The sequence below is a fragment of the Cebidichthys violaceus genome, unplaced genomic scaffold, assembly GCF_023349555.1.
Source record: "Cebidichthys violaceus isolate CVI_PGR_0920_01 unplaced genomic scaffold, fCebVio1.0.p SCAF_17, whole genome shotgun sequence".
NCBI classification, from domain to species: Eukaryota; Metazoa; Chordata; class Actinopteri; order Perciformes; family Stichaeidae; genus Cebidichthys; species Cebidichthys violaceus.
In genome coordinates this window covers 11,185,024-11,208,214 of record NW_027176340.1, presented here as the reverse complement: position 1 = coordinate 11,208,214, position 23,191 = coordinate 11,185,024, and the positions used below count along the sequence as shown (strand labels likewise).

Sequence of the window (23,191 nt, the reverse complement as noted above, 5' to 3'; positions counted from 1 at the left end):
GTTTGCAGTGACTTCATGGTCATTTACGTCATTTTATATAGCTTATTGTATCTTACTCATACAATGGATTGTCCATATAGTCCTGCAGCTATCGACTCGCCATTAATATTACAGGTTTATTACAAGTGACCCGCACAATATCTAGTGTGCACTGTTTCTTCAGATTGCCGTGATTTCAATCTGCGCGTAAAAACGCACCAATGTCGAGTCTTAATAATGTGACAGAAGTAAAAACATTTTTTTTCACGATTGAGAGCACTGTTCGCGAACAGTAAATTGGATCTGATGCCGCAAAACCGGATGATCAGTTGAACTTTTGTCGGTGATGTCGGTGTTTTATTGCTGCTGTCATGCTTCAAAATCACGTCAACGTCACCGAGGAATTCATTGGAGAATGGTGATGAGAATCAGAAATGATTGCAGCCATTATCTCTTCTTGACAGCTCATTGTTGCTCCCTGCACACCAGAGACAGGGTTAAATCGTGTGTGTATGTGTGTGTGTGTGAGAGAGAGAGAGAGTGATAATAAAATAAGAGAGGGTTGGTGGGGAGATTAAAGTTGGGAGTCTCAGTGTGACACCCTGGAATTATACGTGGAACAGGGCTGCTAATTAATAGCAGGTCAATCAGCAGGGTAGCATTAGAGTGAGGAGGGACCCTCACAGTGAGACGACCCTCGGGCCAAAACAAAGCTCACCTTCACTAATCAGTGAATCATATGAAAGATACAAGATAACCTCAGGACATCATTTGATGCTCAAGTGGAAATTTGAGAGTTATTTTCCAAAAAGAAAGTGCATGAAATAATTAAAATATTCATCATCCATCAGCAAGATGTAGAATGTTCAGTCTTAACGTGTTAAACAAGGATTTAATCAACCTTTAAAGAATCAGTTCATCTGTCAGTCAGTTACAAACGTCTTTGTTTTAGTCGAAAGGCTACATTGCTAAACATCCATCCACTTTCCCCCATGGTGGTGTGAAACTGACTGAACGCAGAAACGTGGCTGCATCTGTTTGATCAAGACTCTTCCAACATTGGCAGGCAGTCAACGCCGCTCGCTTCCTACCAAAAGAGAGGCAGAGAGGGGGGAGAAACTTTGGGTTCATATAATGTGTTTACATGCTTCACTTGATCACCTCTAAACAGGAGCGCCCCCCCCCCTCCACCACCTCCGCTGACCGGTCAAACTGTTCCCATGCAGAGCGTCCACACACAGGCCCAGGTGTCTACATTTAACGGGTTAGCAGAGAGCAAGTTTTGTTGCTGGTCTCAGAAGCCAAATATTTTTTGTTGTTTTTGTTTCGCTGGTGTCCTTATCTGCCACGAAATAAAAGACGCCACCGACACTTTGTTCCAATTAAGACAGGATAAATCTTCCCTCTCTCTCTCTCTCTCTCTCCCCCCCACTTTAATTCCTCTCCCTCTCCTCTCTCTCTGTATTACATCTTATTTTCTCCATTCCTCTCAGTTTCTCCCCTTCCTCCTCCCCCTCCCTTTTGTCTCTCTCATTCTCTCTCTTCTCTGTGGGACGCCTCTTGCTGTGCTTCTGGTGCTGTTTGTGTCTCACAGCATTTTTGGAACATACCTCCATGTGGGTGTCTGGAGGAGGTGTCCCCGCTGTGAGTGTGTACTTGTGTGCATGCACTGAATGTCTCAATGTGTGTGTGTGCGAGTGTGTTTGTGTGTGTGCAGGCCTCAGTGCGCTCAAACTGGGGCCCACGTCGCAGGATGTCGCTGATGTTGCCGTGCATCTGTTGTACCTGCGACCAAATTACCACTGAATCGATTGGTGTTTTCTTCTTCTCTTGCTCCGGCTCACTTGCTGACAGATGGACCTTCCTTATGGCTCTTTTTTTAATCGCCCTGTGTTGCTTTCAAGGGCCTTTGCCATCACACACCTAAAAAGAGTGCAAAAACCCCCTCCCAGTCGATGTGTGAAGCCCACCGATATTGTTTGCGGAGGATTTCGGGAGACCAAGCACTTTTATATTGCTGAAGTCAGTCGTATTGGCCCTTGAGGAACTGAAGCTTTATGGCGTTAACTGCAGCTTGGCAGAGGTGTTCATTATGCAGAGGCATTAACTGGAGCTGTAATTTGGGTGCTTGTTATTGAGCTGATATTTATGATAATTTGGTGGCGCAAATGAGACCTATTTTACCCGAGATGAGAGATTTGACAGTAAGTGTTTATCCATCAAATATTTAGCGTCATTACTTAAACACGGAGAGGAATGGCTGAAAATTCAACAAAGCTGGATTGTTTTTGTATCACCACAGATAACACATTTATTTTTCTTTGTGACTATTATTGCATCCTGGATTTTTTTTTTTCCTCATTATCTGTCATGTCTTTTTAAGCTGCTGCTCAGTGAAGGAGATATTTAGATATTTACCTGTGTGTGTGACTGTATTCTCTGGAGGAATAATAACTGGAATTGTCGGTTGTACACTACAAACCACATATGATATGTTCAAAGTAGATGAAAGGGTCGATTTTGTCACCTTCGGATGGAAGCTGTTTCCCGCCTGTTTTCTTAAGCTAAGCTACGCTAATTGGCTTCTGGCTTCATATCTTCTCATCTAGCAATGTACATATCTTTTTTTTGAGCTTTTAATCTCAGTATGTGGCCAGGAGAAGAAGCAAACCTTGAAGGTGGCCTCTGGCTGACATGAGGCTCTGCCTCAACAGCATGTGTCTGGAGTCTTTGTTTGCTGGATCCTTATGGCCCCGCTGGTTGCTATGAGATAAAACAACAGGAGCAGATGGCTCCTGGAGGTTTGGTGTCACAGCAGGTGAAGCTAAAAGATGCACACACACGCACGCACGCTCGCCTCGCTGCCTTTTTCCACTCTCACCTTAAGTTAAGTATATTTTTATAACTAGTGTGTCACAGCACTGAAGAGAGTGATCACAGACTCAGATCTCATCAGATCTTAATCATCCAGCCGTCCACAGTGCCCCCTTTGCAATTTCTTTCAAGATTACCTATCACTTAATACTTATCGCACTCTGCTCTCATTCATGTTTCCCTGGTGGCTGTCTTACACTTCTGGCACACACACACACACACACACACACACACACACACACACACACACACACACACACATAAATATATTGTGTTTCCATTAAAGGTGTAAACCAATTTTAGCTCCCCGACTCTGGCTTCCTAAAAAAAAAAATGTAGAATTGATTTTAAGATTTCATTATATGTGATATTGCGGTTCATATTTACCCTTCATGCATAGCTGAGCTCAGATGTCCATGAACTCCACATTACAACCTCCAGACTGAGTTCAGAGTGAGATATAAAGAACTTTCAAGAACCTTTATTTATTTGTTGCTATATATTCTTTTAATTCACGCACAGCAAATTTCCCCTGACATCAGGAGCATCTTCTCCACTTCATAATGGATTATAGACACATATTAATGGTGTGCTGTAAACTCCAGAGTGTGTGTGCTCAACACACACATGCACATTTTTATTGCATAGTGTTGTTTTTGTTCTTCTTTGTACATTATTACCAGCACTTTTATTTAGCTGTTGTTCTGTTGGCTGTAAGGGCATTTAATTGGCAATAAAATCACTATGTCATTGGTGCTGCTATAATGGCATCTAAACCAGGACAAATTGTGATTCTTAGAGTTGAAGTATATTATCATTATGCCTCTTGTCTGATTTATTTGTTTCACTGCAAATCATTTGCCAATAGTAATAAAATCTGAAGTCACACTGAAGAATGTTTTCATACATTCAGATGCAAATGTATCCATTATTTTGCACTCTTGGGGTGGTTCAAACCAGCAATAATCAGATATAAAGACTCTCAGCTAACGTCGGTCCTCCACATGGTCCAGTCCTCCACATGGTCCAGTCCTCAGCTTTTGCAATTATAGAGACCATCTTGTGATGTGATTACACTAGCCTTTATGCCAAAAAGAGCTAGGGACGTGAAGTGTGTGGGGGGGGAGGGGGGCGCAATGAACCCGGCCCCCTTGTTTGTACCACAGCCATCTTCTAACTGATTCTCCATTTTGATTTCAACTACACACCTGTAAAGTCTCTTGAATTCCAATATGCACGGTTGTGATGCTATCACATTAACAAAAGGTCTCCAGGACCACACATTCCTTGAAGTCAAACATTTATATTTGAACAGGCTCATTTTGAACAGGCTCATTTTTAGAGGGGAACAAAACAAATTAACTTAAAATGAAATCAAACTAAAAGCGGATCTAATATATTTTGGTAAAGTCCTTGAATATTTGGATTACAAATCTTAAATATTTTTCTGCAACAATAAATATTAATACAAATTTTTTAAGTAAAAAATACATCCTTCAGTGTAATTTTTTTTAACAATTATCACATTTTATTGGCATACGGTTTTACCAACAGAGCCCCGCCCACTTCAAATCAGTGAGAAGGGTTTGGAGAAAAACAGAAACGTCTACAGTTAAACAACCATAACTAACTGTTCTAACGTTGGCAGAAAATATTGTAATAATGTGGATTCAATATGTTTTCAGGACCTTTAACATGTTTTCATTCTTTCTTTTCAATTATCCCTGAACAGTGGCTGTGTATTGATAATAATCTGGTGATATGATGCAAATCACGATACAGGGGCTACGATTTAATTGATTTTTAAATCTGATTTTAGGAAAACTGATTATGAAGAACACATCACCACATGCATAAAATCTACAAAAAAAGTATTTTTTGTGCAATCTAGATTTGCCACAAATCTTTGCATGTTAACTATTAATTAAAGATCAATACAGTATCACAAAACATTATATTGCAATACTCAAGTGTATGTTTTATCTTACACCCCTAAGTAGAAAGTCACTGTTTAAATGTTGCAGCTCAAACGGTGGATCATCTCATTTGGGAACGAGACCCGTCAATTGGACCCATCGCCTCAGTATAGCAGATGCTCTGCCTCTTCCTGCAACACACAGCCACATACAACAGTGACTGTGGCAGGAGGCTGTGTTAGCGGAGGTTGTTTATCACACACAAGAGACTCTGCTTAAGACCCCGGCATGCCACCCAGAGAGATCCATTATCGTCCCCATCCTGTGTCTCCTCAAAGGACCACCTGTTAGCGGCACATGAAAGTCTGAGAGAGGAAAACAGGGCACTGTTGCACTGAGATACTTGATCCCCCTCCCCACACCTCCATCACCGCCTGCCTTCTCTTTCACATGACAGGCCTATTCAGGCCTTAGGTTTGATGGGGTTGACACATGGTTCTTTCTGTTTCTATGGAGGCATCGCATCTTTCTTTTATGTTGGGAAATTAAATTTTTCTCTCCAAGGGTCATGTGGCTGTTGCTCAGCTTCAGCTGTTATCTCCACCTCAGTTGATTCTATTTCTGCAAAACATTTTGATTGTCAACAAGCTCAGACAAGAAATGGATGCATCTGCTTTTTCTTCTTTTGATCCACTAAAGACAAATCTACAGAATCTTGCTTATATTAAAGAAATATTACACCAACAATCTATCTCAGTATTTGATTATCAAAGAGAAGATTTCTTTAGGTACGAATCCACTCTAATGTCTGTTTTGTAAATATGAAGCTGGAGGTTACCTTAGCTTAGCGTAGCACAAAGACTGGAAACAGGGGGAAACTGCTAGCCGGCCTCTGTCCAAAGGTAACAAACCTCTAAAGCTCACTAATTAATTCATTTTTGTTTAGTTTGTACATAAAAAGTATAATAAAGACACTTGGTGGTTAGAGGGTTATATTGACTTCTTATTGACGGAAAGCACTAAGTGCCAGGTTATTCTAGAAAATCACAACCTTTGTTAGTAATTGTTAACAAGAGATGTTCTCAAAAGGTGTTATGGAGAGAGGTGACATGCAATAACAGCTAAATATGGGGATATCGTTGTTCAGGTGTTCTCTCCCGTCAGCTTTTGAAAGTTAGAGAAATTCACACACAAATTATGCCGTTAGAAAGATGTTGTTGGGTGGGTTTCCAAAGCTGTTCGACCATTCGACAAGCAGTTCTGACGGATTCTACTGGTGCCTTTAGTATTCCCTGTAACACCACACCTCTTACACCTGTAGATAGCAGAGATGTAATATATAATGTGCTGGTGGGTGGATTTTGTTTGGACAGAGCCAGACTAGCTGTTTTCCCCTTGTTTCCAGTCTTTATGCTAAGCTAAGCTAACCAACTGCTGGCTGTAGCTTCATATTTACTGTACAGACCATCCTGTGGTATTTTTTTTTCCATTATCAGTCTGTTTAAGCTGCTGCTCAGTGAAACATGCAGCACAACGAGATATTTAACTTGTTCCTGTGCAGCCAAACCTGTGTGTCGGTAACTTCCTGTATAAATACAAAATTGACGGTTTTACACTTTGGATTCTGTCGAGATTTAAAAACAAACAAACAGATGTAGCATGTTAATTGTGCTCTTCAGGTACTGGTAGGTAGATTTTGTCACCTATGGAAGGAGCCAGGTTATGCTGCTTCCCACCCGTTTTTTTATGCTAAGCTATGCTAATTGGCTTCAGGCTTCATTTCTTCTCATCTAACTCTCTTAAAGCAAGCAAATAAGTGTGTTTCCCAAAATAGCTTTATATCCAAGAGAGATGTGATGTGATCATTTAGACAGTCCTCTGCCCCTCCCCTCAGTTGAGTTTGGACGTTTCCTTTGTTTTCATAAATTAAATGACCCTTTTGGCTGTACAGGGTCCAGCAGCACCAGCACCTCATGTGTCAAACAGACTGATTGTAATCCCAGCTAAACACTTTTGTGTGTGGCACGGCTGGTTGCGCCCCCCCCCCCAACACTCTGTAGGCCTGTTTGGAGATAAAGGTCTCACCTCAGCAGACAGCCTCACACTCTTGTTTGCAAACTGCACAGCTGGTCGAACTCCCAGAGGCCAGCCGACGCAGACTGCCTCTAAATCCCTCGGGGCGCTGTCTGCACTCGCACTGCAAATATCCCCCGACATCACTAGCATCATATCCAACCACCCCCTGACACACAAACACGCACACACAACCCTGGCCCTGTTTTTAGAAACAACTAAATAACCCAGTCAGTGTGATGAAAGAGCAGGGACCTTATCAACCCCTAACTCTACCTCACTGACACACACACACACACACACACACACACACACACACACACTCACACACACACACACACACATACACACACACACACACACACACACACACACACACACACACACACACACACACACACACACACCATCACCAGCAGCTCAATACCTCTCCCACATTTATTTTCTGTATGCCCTGCACCGCCGTTTATATTTGAACACAAAGGAGTCACCTGCCATAATGGCGTCATGTGCGTCTTTGCTGATAGATCGTCTCCACATGTTCAAGTGGAAGACAAAACAAAGCAAATCATATTTAGAAACAACACAGTGACGCGTCATCTGACAGGACATGATAAACGAGAAGAGCTGGTGATCCTTCGTTAGGTCTGTCAAAATTAAAACACGTCACACAACTCTTCCAATACAAAACCTTTATTCAGCTCATCCGCTGATTTCAGAGGTCATCATGCTTTCATCAGGCCGTCTTAGGTTGGTTAAAATTTTCTTACTGTCATCATAGTATTCAAAACATTATCACCATCTTCAAAAAAAAACTTGTATTTTTCTCTTATTTGATACAGAAAATAAAAATTAACAGAAATATATATGACCATTACTCCAAAACATATTACAACCATCTTTTCAGAATATTGCTAAACAAATCCAGTCGTTCATCATAAGCCATCAATATTTACTCCATAAATGAAGATTTTTACGGAAAATTATTATATTGTTTTGTTAAGTATCTATGGTGTTTTGTCAGTCACATTTTTGTATATAAGAAACCAGAAATAACATCATACATCACCCCGATGATAGCCAGAAAGAAGAAGAGTTGTGTAACGTGTCTTGATTTTTAAAATTACATATCAATAGTATTGTACCTGTATGATCACCATGGTATTGTTTACTAGTTATTAAGTTTTGATGATATCCCCCTTTTGGGCAAAAAAAAAATCTACCAATTCAACTTAATGCAAATTAAAAAAAAAAGTTTTTGTTTAATATGTGACGAGTTAAATGCATAGAAGTTGCATTAAACACCAGTTTGCCAATTTTACATGTAATGTTGCAGACATTGAAATATTGTGACATTGTAAAGTACTTTAAATGTACAGAAAACACTTTTGCTTTATGGCTACTTTATACTAAAATCACTGTACAACTAAATGGCGTGTTGTGAATGCAAATAAACCTTTAAGTGACATGAAATCAAAATTTGAATTGAGCCTTGACTGTAACGTAGCTTTGAACCTTCAGATAGGAATAAAAACGCCATCATTTTATTTATGTTTGTTGAAGGTGCCGGGCCTCTAATGCAGACACACAGAACCTGATATTTCAGTCACACCTCTGTGTTGACTCTTGTAATGAAAGGTACGGTCGGGGGACTCTGTAGAACACTGAATAGGTAGCGACGATGAAGGATGTGAGCAGTGCAGTATCTCATACTGAGTGAGGCATGAATGTACAGCAATGAAGGCTAGGAAGTAAAGTGTCTGTCTACCTCTTTATCAGCGAGTCCAGATAAAAGGGCCACCCAAGAGGCTGAGGAGGATGTAGTCTGAATTTGTTGGACGGTGATGGGAGAATGAATACAGTGGAAGATTGGACACAAAACGTCTGTGGATTCTGATAGGAGCTTCTGTATTAAACATCTGAGAGCTGAAGGTAGCTGAAGGACGCTCTTTTGAGGGACGTGAGGCTGCAGGTTTGCTGTCAGAATTAATGTAAAAATATCCAGAGATGTACTTGAAAAAACTTCTAATTCATCTATTGATGAAAGACTACATTCAAACTGAAAGTCTGCAGCCATGCTAGTGGCTCTGAAAGGCTATCCTTCACTGTGTGGCTTTGCGCTGAATGCTATCGTCAGGATGCTAACAATTATTGCTTTGCGATTCATTTATATATATATATATATATATATATATATATATATATATATATATATATATATATATTCAGCATTGTTTTAAAATTTTAAATATATACTGTACATGAATTTTAAGGAGAAAAATTCAAAATCCGACCACTGTTTCCTGAAGGCCAACGTGGCTTCTTCTTCAACTCCAGACCGGTCTCACCAAATGACGTTCAAATGACACAACAGTTTTTTGCCATAAGAACGCCATACTTGCGTTTTGCGTGTCATTTTATGTCATGTAATCTGTGCTGAATATAGTGTAAATGCATGGACATGAATATGCTAAGCTGAGAGCAAGTGATGTTCTTTAGAAAGTGAGATAGACTACTTATGAGACTCCTAAAATATTGAGTTATTTTGTTACATTAGTGATGTTCGTGAGGTGTTTTCTATACTTATGTTAGGTTGTTTGTGTTTTAATTAGTTTACGTACTTATTCTAAGCACAACCATGATGATGTTTTCCCTAAACCTAACTGAATGGTTTTGTTGCCTTAATCCAACTGCAGCTGTTTCACGGAAACAAGGTGGCAAAAAATGACAAGCAGAAAGCCTAAAAGCTGCCTTATTTATCTGCTTTTCACATAAGATCTGGTTGCATATTCAGTTTACGTACATATAAAACAAAGAAATCATCATAAATTAAAGTAATATTAAAAAATGTTTTCTTAAAAAAATGTAGCTTAAAAAGTAACTTGATTATTATTTTTCCAGCCAGTTCACTTCTCAATTAATAACCTAATCGTTTCAGCTCTGGATATAATCCTTCAGAATTAGTTCACCGAGTAGAAGCCAGTCAGATTGTTTCGTATGATCAAATCTACCTGAAATTAGTTATTTGAATCTAAGAGTGTGTGGAGTATTGAGATGTGTTTCTTCTCTACGGCAGGTGGCGTTGTGCTGGACAGACAATGGCTCTCTCCTGGAGTCTCCTCCTGGCGCTCTTGTTCGCCACCCTGACGCTGTCACACAGCGCTGAGCCCGGAGCTCCTCACGGCAAGAGGAGACAGGCGGCGACCTCAGCAGGTGGCAGCAACGCCCTCCAGCACCCTCTGCAAGGTCTACAGGGCCACCGCTACAGCAGGGACCACGGAGGGCAAGGGCGCGCTGCAAAAGGCGGAGCCGGGCTGCTCTCCCACAGGCCCCTGCACCCCCTCTCCAGGCCTGAGGATGACGGGACGGGCCTGGAGAGTTTGAGCCCGGTGAGACTGGAGACGGGCCCGGCCAGGGACAGAGACAGAGTTCGAATGAGCATGAAGAGTCTGTCCCAGACCCGGGAAAACCAGCTTCTGGGGACACGCAAAGGACGGGGACATGGACACGGGAATGGACACGGACATCATTTTGAGCAAAGGAGACAGGGGAGTCGGCGTGACAAGGAGCGGCATGGAAAAGGTGAGCTGATCCAGACATGCAGAACATTGATCCACAACTGCAGCGTGGTCCAGTGTTGCATAAGCAACAAGGAGCTTTTTTCATGGAGGACATTTTGACATGGGGCAGGAGGAAATGCAGAGGTGTAAATAATAAGATGAATACTTTGATTGTACATGCTGTCATTAGAACAGATAATACTCACATCATTAATACAACTCCATGCATAAACAATGTTCTGCACGGCGACTTCAGATGATTCACAGGTGTCACACTGCGAGCTCTGTGGATTAATTCAGATTAACCGAGACCTTGTTTCTGGAAAAAAAGATGTTGAATTTTTTTTTAAATGTGACTTTTCACTGCATACTGGAGGCACCACACATTACATTTTAACATCTCCACTGTGCTGAAGTGGTGGCTCTGTGCTCACTGGTAGAGCGGGTCGTCCTTCAATCAGAGGAACTGCGGTCCACTAGTCCATATCGATGTGTTCTTGGGCAAGACACTTAATCCCAAATTGCCCCCGTAGGGTGTGCCTGCGGTGTATGAATGGGTGTTTAGATTAGATAGTCCTGATGGGCAGATGGCACCTTGCATAGTAGCCCTTGCTATCAGTGTATGAATGGGTGTGAATGGGTGAATAACATGTACAGGGTGGCGATTAGGGTGGCGGGAAGACTAGCCATCCCACCAAAGATCCATTTAGCTTCGATTCATATCACGCGGTCAATTTTAGATGAATTTTAGATTTTCATCTTTTAAGCCACAATTCTCGACGGCGCTGGTTGGATATTTAAACATTTCAATGACAAGCAGCCAAAGTCAGTTGGCTGAGGAAGATCATTTGTTACAATCAAAAGCTCTTGTTCAGCTACTAAATGGACCTTGCTGTGAGACTGTTTTTAGGGAGGAAATGTGCTTTTTTTGTTTTGTTTGGGTGAACTAATAATTTAATTGTCCGGACATAGTCTTCCCACTTCATTAATTCTTTATAAAGGTTTGGTTACATCAGACCTTTGTTTGTTGCTGAATTGATATATTGTCTCCCGAAAATATACTGGAACACACCGATTTAAGTCCAGCCAACTTTTTTTGAAAGGACTAATGTTTTGACGCTAAGTGCGTCTTCAGGGTCAAACATTACACAGACTCACTGTGCGTTCCAATATGCCCATACTGCCATAATATTAAGCATGCCAGAAAAAGATTTAGTTTGGATGCTACCTTGAGATTTAGTATCTCAAATGCACTATCCAAAAATACCAGGATGTCCTCCTGCATCCAGTCACATTTTGCAGTATGCAAGCCAGCATGCCTTTCTGACCCACACTCCTCTGCACAGCCGATATAGGTTCAAGGTGCATTGTTATAAGGAAGTAGTATTTCCAAATTGAATGCATACTGTATGCAAGAGTACGTACTTTGTAAAGGCAGCTGCAGGTGTGTACTAAGTAAAATAGAAAAAGTATGCAATTTCAGTGTCACATTCTCTTTAATAACGTCCTCTAATAAGGAAGTAATTCAGTACAGTTTCACAATTAGATATCAAATAAATAAAAAGAGAAAAGTAAATATATAAATAGCTATTTATGACATTACATATCTGTAACACCATCATGTTTTCTCATTCTGTCCCTCCAGGGTTTCTTCCAGAGCCAGAGCTCAGCTCTGCGTTTAAGGACAGAGAATTGTTCGAGGATCCTCCCTCCTCCTCCGCCGCCTCCCCCTCCCTCAGCATGACCCTGCCCGGTGACACCCCCTCCCCCATCGCTGCCGTCTTCGGCTCCGGCTCCTTCATGGTTACCACGGTGATGAACGAGCATCCCCCAACGCTGCCCCCGGCCTCCACCAAACCCCAGGTAACCCCAGCGGAACCCCAAGTGCTTATTAAAAGGCTGCGTCTGTTGTGCCTCAGTGTGATTCCAGTGTGCGGGGGAAATAGAGCGAAAATGGGCCCCATTACTGCCGTTATGCTGCCGCAAAACCTCATAGCTCATCTTGGAAATGACACACAGTGAAAGTGTGCTGCCTGTGAAAAATATCTTCCAGCAGGCCGCTGGCTCCCGGTCACAGTGCGTAAGATAGATACGGCCGTGTTCTGTATAATAAAACGACGCTGCTGGGATCAAAATCACACAGTTCAGAGTCCAGCAGCACATTTTATGTAACCACCTTCCTGCTCTTTTATTAAAAGCATGGCAGGACAAAATGTATGGGAGCACAGACAGTCTTTATTCTTTAGTGGGCGTGGGGCACCACTCTCCACCTGTCACACTCACCCAGCATGATGCTTCAACAGTATGCATTGAAGCACGAGCGGCTCCTGCCCCGTGTCTAAGCGGTGGTCACTCCGTCGGCTGTCCCACCGGCAAGGATTAGGTTCCTTTTTCCGGTGTCGGGACAATACTGTCGGTCTTTTATCTCACCCCGTGGCTTAATCGTTAAGATTTCGGAATTATTGTCTTTTTAAGAGTCTTTTTCGGCAAAGCCCTAGGCGCTCTTAATGGGATGCAACCCTACCACCCTGTATGTAATAGTTATGTACTTCGTCTGTACTTTACTATTGCCTATTTTATGACTAACACTGCCATGTCTTCACCCAGGGAACTTACCTTAAGCTCCTCTGCATGTTTCAGTCGTCACATCTTATCACACCATTTATGGACAGGGGAAGAGGTTTAACTTGTTTTAAAGAACCAGAATACTTTATTTGGCTTCAGACACTTACAAATGGTAAGGCTGTGTTTTTATTCAAGTTTCTCACATAACAATCACATACTACAATCTCAAGTCAATGAAACAGTCTCTGTGTCACAACAACTAATTCTAACACTACTACTCTGAAGGGGTCTTTCCTCTAATCAGTTTTCACTCATTCGCGATGCTGTATAATCCAGGTCTCTCCTGGTATCTCCCCTCCTCTTCTTTTCTCTTCTCTCTGCTCTGCTCCGCTGTCTTCCTGCATGTTTTTTGCAGGCTCTCACAGTCAGCTCTCTGACATTCCTGCGTTTTTTGGGGGTCTATCTTTCTCTTCCTCATGCTTCCCTCTCTGATAGCAGAAGGGTCTTCTATAAGTGGGTAAGACAGCAAATGGGTCTTCTTGTCTATTCAAGAAGTCTATCCCATTCTCTAGTTGTGAAAAAAGCCCAATCTCACTTCTCAGGGGAAAATATCCCTAAGTCTAGTTGGGGGAAAAAAGCCCAATATCACTCAGTTTTTCTGATGCTTTTATGCTACTCTCTGAGGCTTGTACCTCCTTCAGGTTCATGTGTCACTCACATGAGTCCTCCTCTTTCTAAGTCAGACACAGAATGTAACTGGTTGTAACTGGTTTGGTCCTGTTAAGAAGAGGAAGGATACTTTTTGAGTGACTATTTTATATAAGGCATCTATGCAGTTTATAGGTTTAATCACCTCTATCAAGAAATAAAACAGTATATATGTTTAATGGTTATACTTTGAATCAAAAAGGTTACAGGTTATAATAGTTATACTTTTATACTTTCATACATTTCTACGATCTCTCAACAGCATAAACAGCATTTATATGGGGAAAAACCCAACATGTTTTCTCCAACCTCCTTCAATCCTGGAACGGTTACAGACGAGACTCTTTGAGAACCTGATATCAGTGAAAGCTTCGACATTCGTCACAGCTGCCGCTACAAACACCCAGCAGCTTGTAGGGCGTCCATGGGAAACATATCTGCCTCAGTCACGTGATGAGTGACAGCAGTTTTGTTGAAGAGCGCTGTTGAAGACAGTCGAGATGTTGCTGGAAAAGAAATTCATGGAAAAGAAAACCGAATCACTGGACTGGAGTTTCGATTGAAGACGCTCTTCTGAAAAGATGCTTCAGTTGTTATTATTGATTACAATGTGATCTCATCCAGATCCAGCTACTAAAACCAATACGACAGTTATACCTGAAGTAACGTCTTCAGACAAGACTTTAATCCAGTGATCTGGAATAAACCTTTCATATATTGTACCACCTGACTGAAATAAAACCTATTTATTTTATAGTTTATTGGAAAAGGACAATTAACAGAAAGCATAATAAATGAGCTAAAGTTAGCACAGAAGGCTAATTTTCATCAGGCACCCCAAACATTGTCTTTTTTTAATTTTATCCAGTTATGCAATGTAAGGTAAAGTATATGTACAATTTTGAGGTATTTTGCACGAGTATTTTCCATTTCATGCTAGATTATACTGCCCCGCATTCAGGAAAAAAAATCTTGCAAGAGTGATATGTACATCGTATCCACATTTTCAGCACCTGGTTGAAGTTTTGAAAGATGTTGTGGAGGCTCTGTGTGATGGCTCCCTCTGTCAGTCTCTCAATGGTGGACTGTCGGCCTGCTTGGTATTCTGAGAGTCCCGGAGTCTGTGTGTGTCCTTACTATGAGAGCGGTCAAATATTATTGGAGCATACAAGAAAAAAAAACAGTTGCTCCAGTGACGCGAGCATTGCGGCAAGGCTTCCTTAATTAATGTTCGATCTTCTGCTGATGGTTTAATGAGCAGCCGAGCACAAGCAGCCAGCCACCTGCAATTAATGTAATTGTTACTTCCATATAGGCTTATTTCCTGGGGGGGGACGGGGGACGGGGGGGCGACAGGGGACGACAAGTATGGATCTGTTTCCACGAAGACTTTGATTCTTATTTTTCTGATGGATGTCTTTCATGGATCAAGAGACGTCTCAAAGTCTTGCTCACTTAATTACACTGTCTAACAGTGTTATATGCACAAGCAATCTACGAAGGAGTTTTGTTTCATAGCGATGTCATCGAACACTCATCTGAATTACAATATTTTACTGAGGTAGAATATTTGAATTTATGACACTCATACTTTTATGTATTTATGGTTCGGTCCAAAAATGTATTCTACGGCTGCCTTTACCTATTTAGTGAAAAGGCAGAAAATAAACTGTTTATGTTCTTTTGTTATAAAAAAACTGAGGGTAGTTCAGAGACGATGGAATCAGTAAAATTAAAAGGGTTAATTTTTTTGTTTTTTCATGATGTGATGTTCAGTGTGGTCTGCTGATATTTTGGTCAATTGTTTGGGAGAGATTAAAAGTCAACTGTGTTTTCTCTGGAGAACAAAAATTAGATGTCTTAATGTGGTGTCAAACTCCTTTTAGTCCATGGGCCACATACAGCCCAATTTGATCTCAGCCCTGCTATGCTCAAATATATGCATAAGGAAAAGAATATGCTCAGAAACTTAAGTTACTTAAGTAAAGTAAAAAAGTACCTTTCCCTAACAATGCTATGAAACCATACCTAGTGGTTGGCTTTGTGTTAAACATTGCAGATATTTGAACTAAAATCACACATCAAGTACATCAATAATAAATATTAGAATAATAAAATGTCCACTCAAGATCATTTGCAGGCTGCATTAGTTGCCTGCTGCCCTCACTGTTGAGAAATTAAACCTGCGTAATGAACTGTAGTTTCAAGCTATACGTCTGTATTTTGCATATATATTTGTAATCCAGGCTGTGGGCAGTCATGTTCTCTGCTACCAATCGTTTGGGTTTTAGAGCTCTGCTTCTTTCTCTGTTGACTCTGTGTGGGCGTTTTATGAATCAATGAGGCATTACCACAACACAAGTCTGATGTGTTTCATTAAGAACAGCCTGGACGTGTTTACCTGCAGTACTGATCAAAACACAGTCAACAAATCAAGCCATAGTCATCCACTGCTGCTCCACTCTCTTACAGTGACTCGTATGCTGGATAACACCAACATTTAGGATTAGTTTTGAATACACATCTTAATATTCTGATCACAATTGTCTTTGAATACATAAATGAAGAAGATGTTTCATGAACTTTCACAGCATGCTGAAACTAATTAAGATGTTTAAGTGTTTACACATCTGCATGTTTGCTCTGTCCTGTTTGTATTTCAGATACAGAACGTAAGTTAAGTTGAGTTAGTTAACTTCAAGTTACGTTTCGTTTTTCAGAGGTCCGGAAGAGGAAAAGGACAAGGAGAGGTGATGCCAACGCTGGACATGGCACTTTTTGACTGGACAGACTACGAGGACATGAAACCTGTGGACACCTGGCCGTCATCCAGGAAGAAAGGTTAGTTATTTGCTGTAATTGTGAATGTGTTGTTGTTTGAGACCCGGATTTAAAAACAAATTTGGTGGAAATAAACTATATCAAACTCAGACTTTATTTCTAAAAAAGAATAAAAATAAACAGCTGAGGCTGCTGGGAATGTTATTAGTTTTGTGGGTATTTAGTCAAAAAACTAAATATTGAACAAAGTTTGACCTCTTGGTGGTGTTAGATGAACGATCAAGGGATCAAACTTATGTTTCCTTAATTACTCATTGGTCCATAATGTCTGTAGCATATTTCATGGCAATCCATCCAATAGTTGTTTAGATATTTCTATAAAAAACAAAAATGTCATCCTCATGGTTGTGTCAGCACCCAGGAAGAGCGCTGGGCTTTGAAGCATAGTGTCGAAACCGTGAAAATACAATTTCAAGGTCCGTCATGTGATGCCATGAAGACTCAAAAGACTTTTTCCGTACCCTTACGGAAAAAGGAAAGAGACATCGATAAATCAGCTGGTCATTTTTTTCTTCTTCGGCAAATCAACTTCCCAGTACAAACACATGAATAGCCCTTTTTCAAGTAATTCTGTGCTAAAAGTTCTAAAAATGCATTTATTTTTCTCCCTCTGTTCATGTGCCTGAGAACAAGGCTGGATGCGGAAGATCGACATAAGATCCAAATGATTTTATACTCGGAATCAAACTTTCTGAGCAACTTTATAAAGAATGAATGGACCTGTGTTGAAATCGTTGTGTATGAATCAAGTGAAAAATGTGTTCTTGTACAAACAGAAATTACTTCACCGTCAAATACCTGACATAAAAGCACAATTCAACTGAGTGACAAATGAAATCAATCTGTTTGGTTGAGGCTGTGTGTCTATCAGACGCCTTCAGGATCAAACTGTTGTTTACATTTATCTCTCCTGCTGCAGACAAGAGGCGGAGTAAGAACCTCAGCAGTGGAAATGTGACTGAAGATGCTGACGCCATCGAGCCATGTGACCACCACCTGGACTGTCTCCTAGGTCAGTCTTGATCAGGCGGCAACCTCGGGGTCTGAAAAGTTGCTGAAGTCGATGCTGAAGTGTCGTAAACTTGCATCTGCCATCTCTAATGGCCAGCAGGTTGGCAAAAGGTTGCAAAAAGAAGTCAGATTGTATAGAAGTCTATGAGAAAATGACTCTACTTCTCACTTGATTTATTACCTCAGTAAACATTGTAAGCATGAGTTTATGGTCTCAATCTCAAGTCTTCTTCAATACAGCATGATGTTCATTTAGTAAATTGTGATCAATTTAGAGTCAAATAGACCATAAAGCAGAGTATGCTTTATGGTGGAGCTATCTTGTGATTGACAGGTGGCTGCCATAGGAATGTCCGGTCAGTGTGTTCTCCGTGTTTTAATCTTAGAACTGTAACCCTTTTCACGGTGTGTTTTCAGTTTGTGAAAGTTAATTGTAACCTTTATGTCACTTAATAGTGTCTTATTCAGCGTTCAGTTGTACTTAGCTCCACCCTCTTCTGTCACTTCTTGTTGCAAAAAACGGAATGGGAAAACTGTAGTCCACAAATGAGTGGGTGACTTCACAGTGACTACATCCACTTCTTATTTACAGTCTGTTATTGATTGCAATAAAACTCTGTGATGCTCCAATATACAGAAAGATATAATTCACAATTTGCTAAACTGTTTTTGTAACAACTTCAACATCCAGAAATCAAATAATGTGACATTAGTTAATGTCTCTCTATACTAAAGAAAAAACCCCAAAAGGGCAAATTCGTTGTGAAAATAAAGGTTTTCATTCTTGATATTTAACGTACCAGAATTTAATTGTAACAGTGCATATATATATATATGCACTGTTATTGTTATATATATATATATATATATATATATATATATATATATATATATATATATGTATATATATTGAGTTTGTAGTCTTTGTCATTAAAGGCCTTGAGCACTTTTCAACAGCTAAAAGTTCCGAGAAATACATCTGTATAATATTATTTGTAAACCAAAAATAATAAATCATCTAATTAGCTTCATAACCAAACAACCCCACATCACTTTTTGGGGATTTCTTGTTTTCACCAACTGAGCCCTGCCCACTTCAAACCATTGAGAAAATCACAAAACATAGAATTACTGAAAGTGAAACAACCGTCACGTGTTCATGTTGGACCTCATATTAAGAAGCTGTTTGATAAATGACTTTTCAGAGCCGTGAAGATGAAAAGGAACATATCATTCCTTGTAGTCGTTATTACTTATGCAACTTAAAGTAACTTTCTTTTACAATGTTTCCCATGTGTTTGGTTGGCAAATGTGTAATGTATTTGTTCCGTTACAGGTTCTTGTTGTGACTTGAGACAACATGAGTGTAAACCTCACAACAGAGGCCTCAACAACAAATGCTACGACGACTGCATGTGTGAAGAAGGTGAGTGAGGGGAACTTGGTCAGATGACACAGAGTAGACCAGCTGAAAGTCAGTGAGAGGAACTGAGACGATACATAAACTGCATGGCTGATGAGGGGAAGTGAGAACAGGTGTGCAGGTAAGATGTCAGGTGATTTAAATACTGTGTGGTGTATCAAACTGCACTATAGACCTTTTTCACAGCAGATATGTCACAGTAGTAAAACATGAACCCCACAGATGTATTAAATAACATTCATCTTTTAGTATTGATGTCATAGATCATTTACTTGTTTACTAACTTTTAAATGAACTTGCTTGTCAGATATTCTCTTTTATTTCACGTTCCAATCAGATCACTAAGCTCCTGTCTGCTGTGAAAAAGATGTATGATGTATCACAATTTTAACAGTAAACTATCACAAGACACAGGTCTCTACTGAAAGGAATAGTTTGACATTTTGGGAAATTGGTGTATTCACTCTGATAGCACTCTCTCTTTTCATCTAACTCTCAGCCAGAGCATAAAATGTTGACCTTTTGCTTTAAAGCAATGCTCCACTTTGTGGCTCTTTGAGCATCTATTTTACAGTAGCAGTTTGTCTTTTCATGTGCAGTTGTGTGTCATTTCCCCCCCAAATCTCACTGTTTATCATTACGATTTTAAAAGTCATTGACTGCTGACGGGTAAGCGTCCCTAGAGTGGCCAACAATTAGTGGCAGACTGACTTAGTGGTAAACATAAAATGTCACAGTGTTGTGAAATCTTGATTTTTGTGTCAAATGTTTTTGAGTTTAGAAATGTAATGGATTGTTTCTGTGCTATTGGAGCTGTTATCAATCTGGGGTTAGTTTTTAGTTTAGTTTCAGCCTTTGGTGATTTGTTAATTTTTTATCAGGGATGACGGAGCGGGTTTGTTTAGTTCGCCAGCGACTAGCGAACCGCCTCATGAACGACTTTGCTTTAGTATTTTTTAATACCGCCCCCTGGCTATATAGTTTAGAGAGTATTACAGTTCCAAGTCAAAACTGACAGAAGGGCGGGACTCAGAGAGAAAAAGTTACAGTTTCAAATCCGTTTGCTAGTTCAGCACCACGGACAGCACCATGGATTTATCAATAGACTGCTGCGGGGATGGCGTATTTTTGTAAGTTAGCATCACACTTGTTCCCCCAACAAAAAAGCCAATGGGATTTTTATATTGGCTCTTGGATTATTGCAGAAGATGAACAAACGTTTAAGATACTTACACGTTTTGTTCAGCATGATAATCTTCACAAATGAACACCACTTTTATGATTTTTTAAGCGTGAATGCAATCGTCAGAAGTAAAAGGCTAACGTTAAGCTATAAACAAACTACACCACGGTCACATGAGCTTGAATATAAACACAACGAGGCTGTAAAGGCGGACCAGTCGGCGTGATGATGTTTTGTAGTCTCATTTAGCCACTTATTCGCAACCGCCTCTTTTAAGACCTGTTAAAGCTTAAAAAATCAGGACAGGTATATTTATTGACATATTTTATATCGTAGTACAAACCGTTAAAATCTATTAAGCTTGTATTAACCACAGACCTTATTTCAGACATCTAACCAAAAACACATTGGGTACTAGTCGAAGGAACTGGAAGTGCATAAATGCTGACTCATTTCAGGGTTTAGTACTCATTCCTGCACCACGCTTTACGCTGCACACATAAAGTCCCAGTCGAACAGAAGTTATAGTCTCTTTAGCTTCTGTACTGGGACATATTCTCCAGTAAACCGGAATATTTCAGTGTTGTACAGTACAAAAGGGATTTAAATCAAATCCTTCGTAATTGATTGGACCGTAAAATGTGGCTGGGCTTAGAATGTACCGCTTCACGCACACCTCCCTTGTCTCTTAAAGTCTCAGATTGATGAATCATTAATAATTAATAATAATTAATAATCATGACATTATTGGTTGAAATTGGTTGGATATTCATTTAAAAATGTTGTTGTATATGTTGTTAAATGGATGCACAATATGATCTTTTAAAGTTTAAAAGGCCTTTTTCATTTCATATCGACTTTACGCTAATGACATTTCAGAGCCATGGATTCTAACTTCCACAAACCTCAGTCAGATAAAGGATCAATGAGTCGCGCTCGACTAACATTTTTAACTAAACGACCCCTCTGCCCCTTCATTTCTCTCTGCTACTAGAGGTTGGAGAGGCAGGTTAACAAGGAGCACGCATTTTGAACATTTCGCTGGACGGCATCCGTCTTGGAATCGCCATGGTTTCAACACTTTCATCACAGCTTCTGTTGCACTGCAGCTGTTTATGTGATGTAAATCTAATGTAAAACAGTTGCTGTTGTACATTTAAAGACTTACAGCCGCATTTGATTAATTCACCTCTGATTGTTCATGATCTCTCAGGTTTTCGCTGTTACGCTAAATTCCACCGGAAGCGGCGCGTGACCAGGAGGAGGGGTCGCTGCGTGGTGCCAGAGTCAGTCAGCAGTGACCAAGGAGGCTTCATCACTATCTGAGGAAGAGGAGGAGGTGAAGGTGGAGGACAAGATGGAGGAGCTTGAAAGTGGAGGAGCGGGAAAAGTGTCTCCACTCAGTCAACAATGACCAGTGCTTTTTGTTATTTTTTTAATAGGTATAAAAGATTCACTTGGCTGGCAACACATAACCGAGTGTCATCTCATAGTTGATATTCACCACAGTTATGGTGTCTCTTATGGTGTCAGCAGTTTTTCTCACAGTTTTTCCTGCAGCTGATTGCTTCTGTCCTGCTGACCTGAGTCAAACAATGTTTGCAAATCATTTTTTGTTTTGTGATGAATTACTGGGTTTTGGAGCATTCATGAGTTCAGGATCATTCAAATTGAGTCAAGTAAGCTGTCATTCATGATAAAATGACTTTGAAGAGTGTGAGCTCTCTGTTACATTTTGTCTCTCGGTACACTTGCTTTCCAAACAAATGCTGAAAATGATTAGTAATCATCTTGTTTTTGAACCCAGTCTGTTGTCCTGTGTTGTAAACAAGAATGTGTTTGAATTGCCGACAACTTTTTGTTAAATTGACATCACTTCTTTTCGAACTTTACGGTAGAACGATAAACAAAGATGCTTGTTTGATCTTCCTTTTACACATCTTAATGTATGTTTTATTTATACTGTGCTTGAACACAATCGTTCCGATATTGTGTTTGTCTCTTTTTGTTTGCTTTTCATGATTAAACACTTACTAGGATAACCTTTTTGTGGTGTAGACCTGCCTATATTTACAACATTGATCCTCATCTATATCAGTTATTGTTGGAATGCTGATTCAGCATTCCAAGGCTTTTTTGTTGAAATAATTAATGCTCTTACTAATACTACGACAACTACTACTACTGCTGCTAATATTTCTAGTATTACTACTACTGCTACTAATACTACTACTACTACTTCTACTACAACTTTTGCTGTTGCGACTATTACCACTACTACTACTGCTATTATTACTACCACTACTGCTAATACTACCAGTACTACTATTACTTATACTACAACTGCTACTACTACTACTAGTGCTGCTATTCATGCTACTACCAGTACTAATACTACTACAGCTATTAGTACGAATGCTACTAGTACTTCTACTACTGCTATTACTGCTACTTCAAATACTGCCATTACTATTACTAATACTACTACTTCTACTTTTACTACTGTTATATTAAATACAACAACCACTACTACAGCTATTACTACGACTACTTCTACTACTTCTTCTAATTACTAATACTTCTACTACTAATAATACTTTTACTACAACTACAACTTCTACTACTACTATAAATATCTCTAATGCTACTAATACTTCTACTTCAAATAATACTTCTACTACAACTACAACTTCTACTACTACTACTACAAATATCACTACTGCTGACATTTTTTAAGCCACAGAAACCATTCAAATATGTGGTGGAGTGAGACCTCTGCTCGCAGGAGGCCGCGGACCTCTCGCTCTTTCGTTGTTGTTTGAGCAACGAAGTCACGCTAAGAAAAATCAGCTGGATCCGGCTTACAATGAAAAAGTATTTATAATTTACAAATGCTAAAAGACAATTACAAACTGAATTACACTGTCGACAGTAAGGAATCGCGAAACCGAGTTCAAACACTCCCCCCCACGGCCGACAAACGCCAGTTTACAGTAAAGAGGATCGCCAAGAACTGAATAACATCTCTCCGAACAATGTTTTTATACCCAAAAGTCAG

General features: G+C 40.1%; 1 protein-coding gene across 1 annotated transcript in view; it reads left to right on the top strand.

Annotated features, from left to right (window-relative positions):
* draxina (dorsal inhibitory axon guidance protein a) overlaps window positions 1-22,166 on the top strand; it is a 22,477-nt gene extending 311 nt beyond the window's left edge. Inside the window, exons 2-7 of the mRNA XM_068711775.1 lie at window positions 9,919-10,424; window positions 12,048-12,265; window positions 16,396-16,516; window positions 17,436-17,528; window positions 18,864-18,953; window positions 21,347-22,166. Coding sequence (XP_068567876.1) covers window positions 9,919-10,424; window positions 12,048-12,265; window positions 16,396-16,516; window positions 17,436-17,528; window positions 18,864-18,953; window positions 21,347-21,459 — 1,141 coding nt within the window. The 3' untranslated portion in view covers window positions 21,460-22,166. The remainder of the gene's footprint in view (window positions 1-9,918; window positions 10,425-12,047; window positions 12,266-16,395; window positions 16,517-17,435; window positions 17,529-18,863; window positions 18,954-21,346) is intronic.
* The last annotated feature ends 1,025 nt before the right edge of the window (window positions 22,167-23,191 follow it).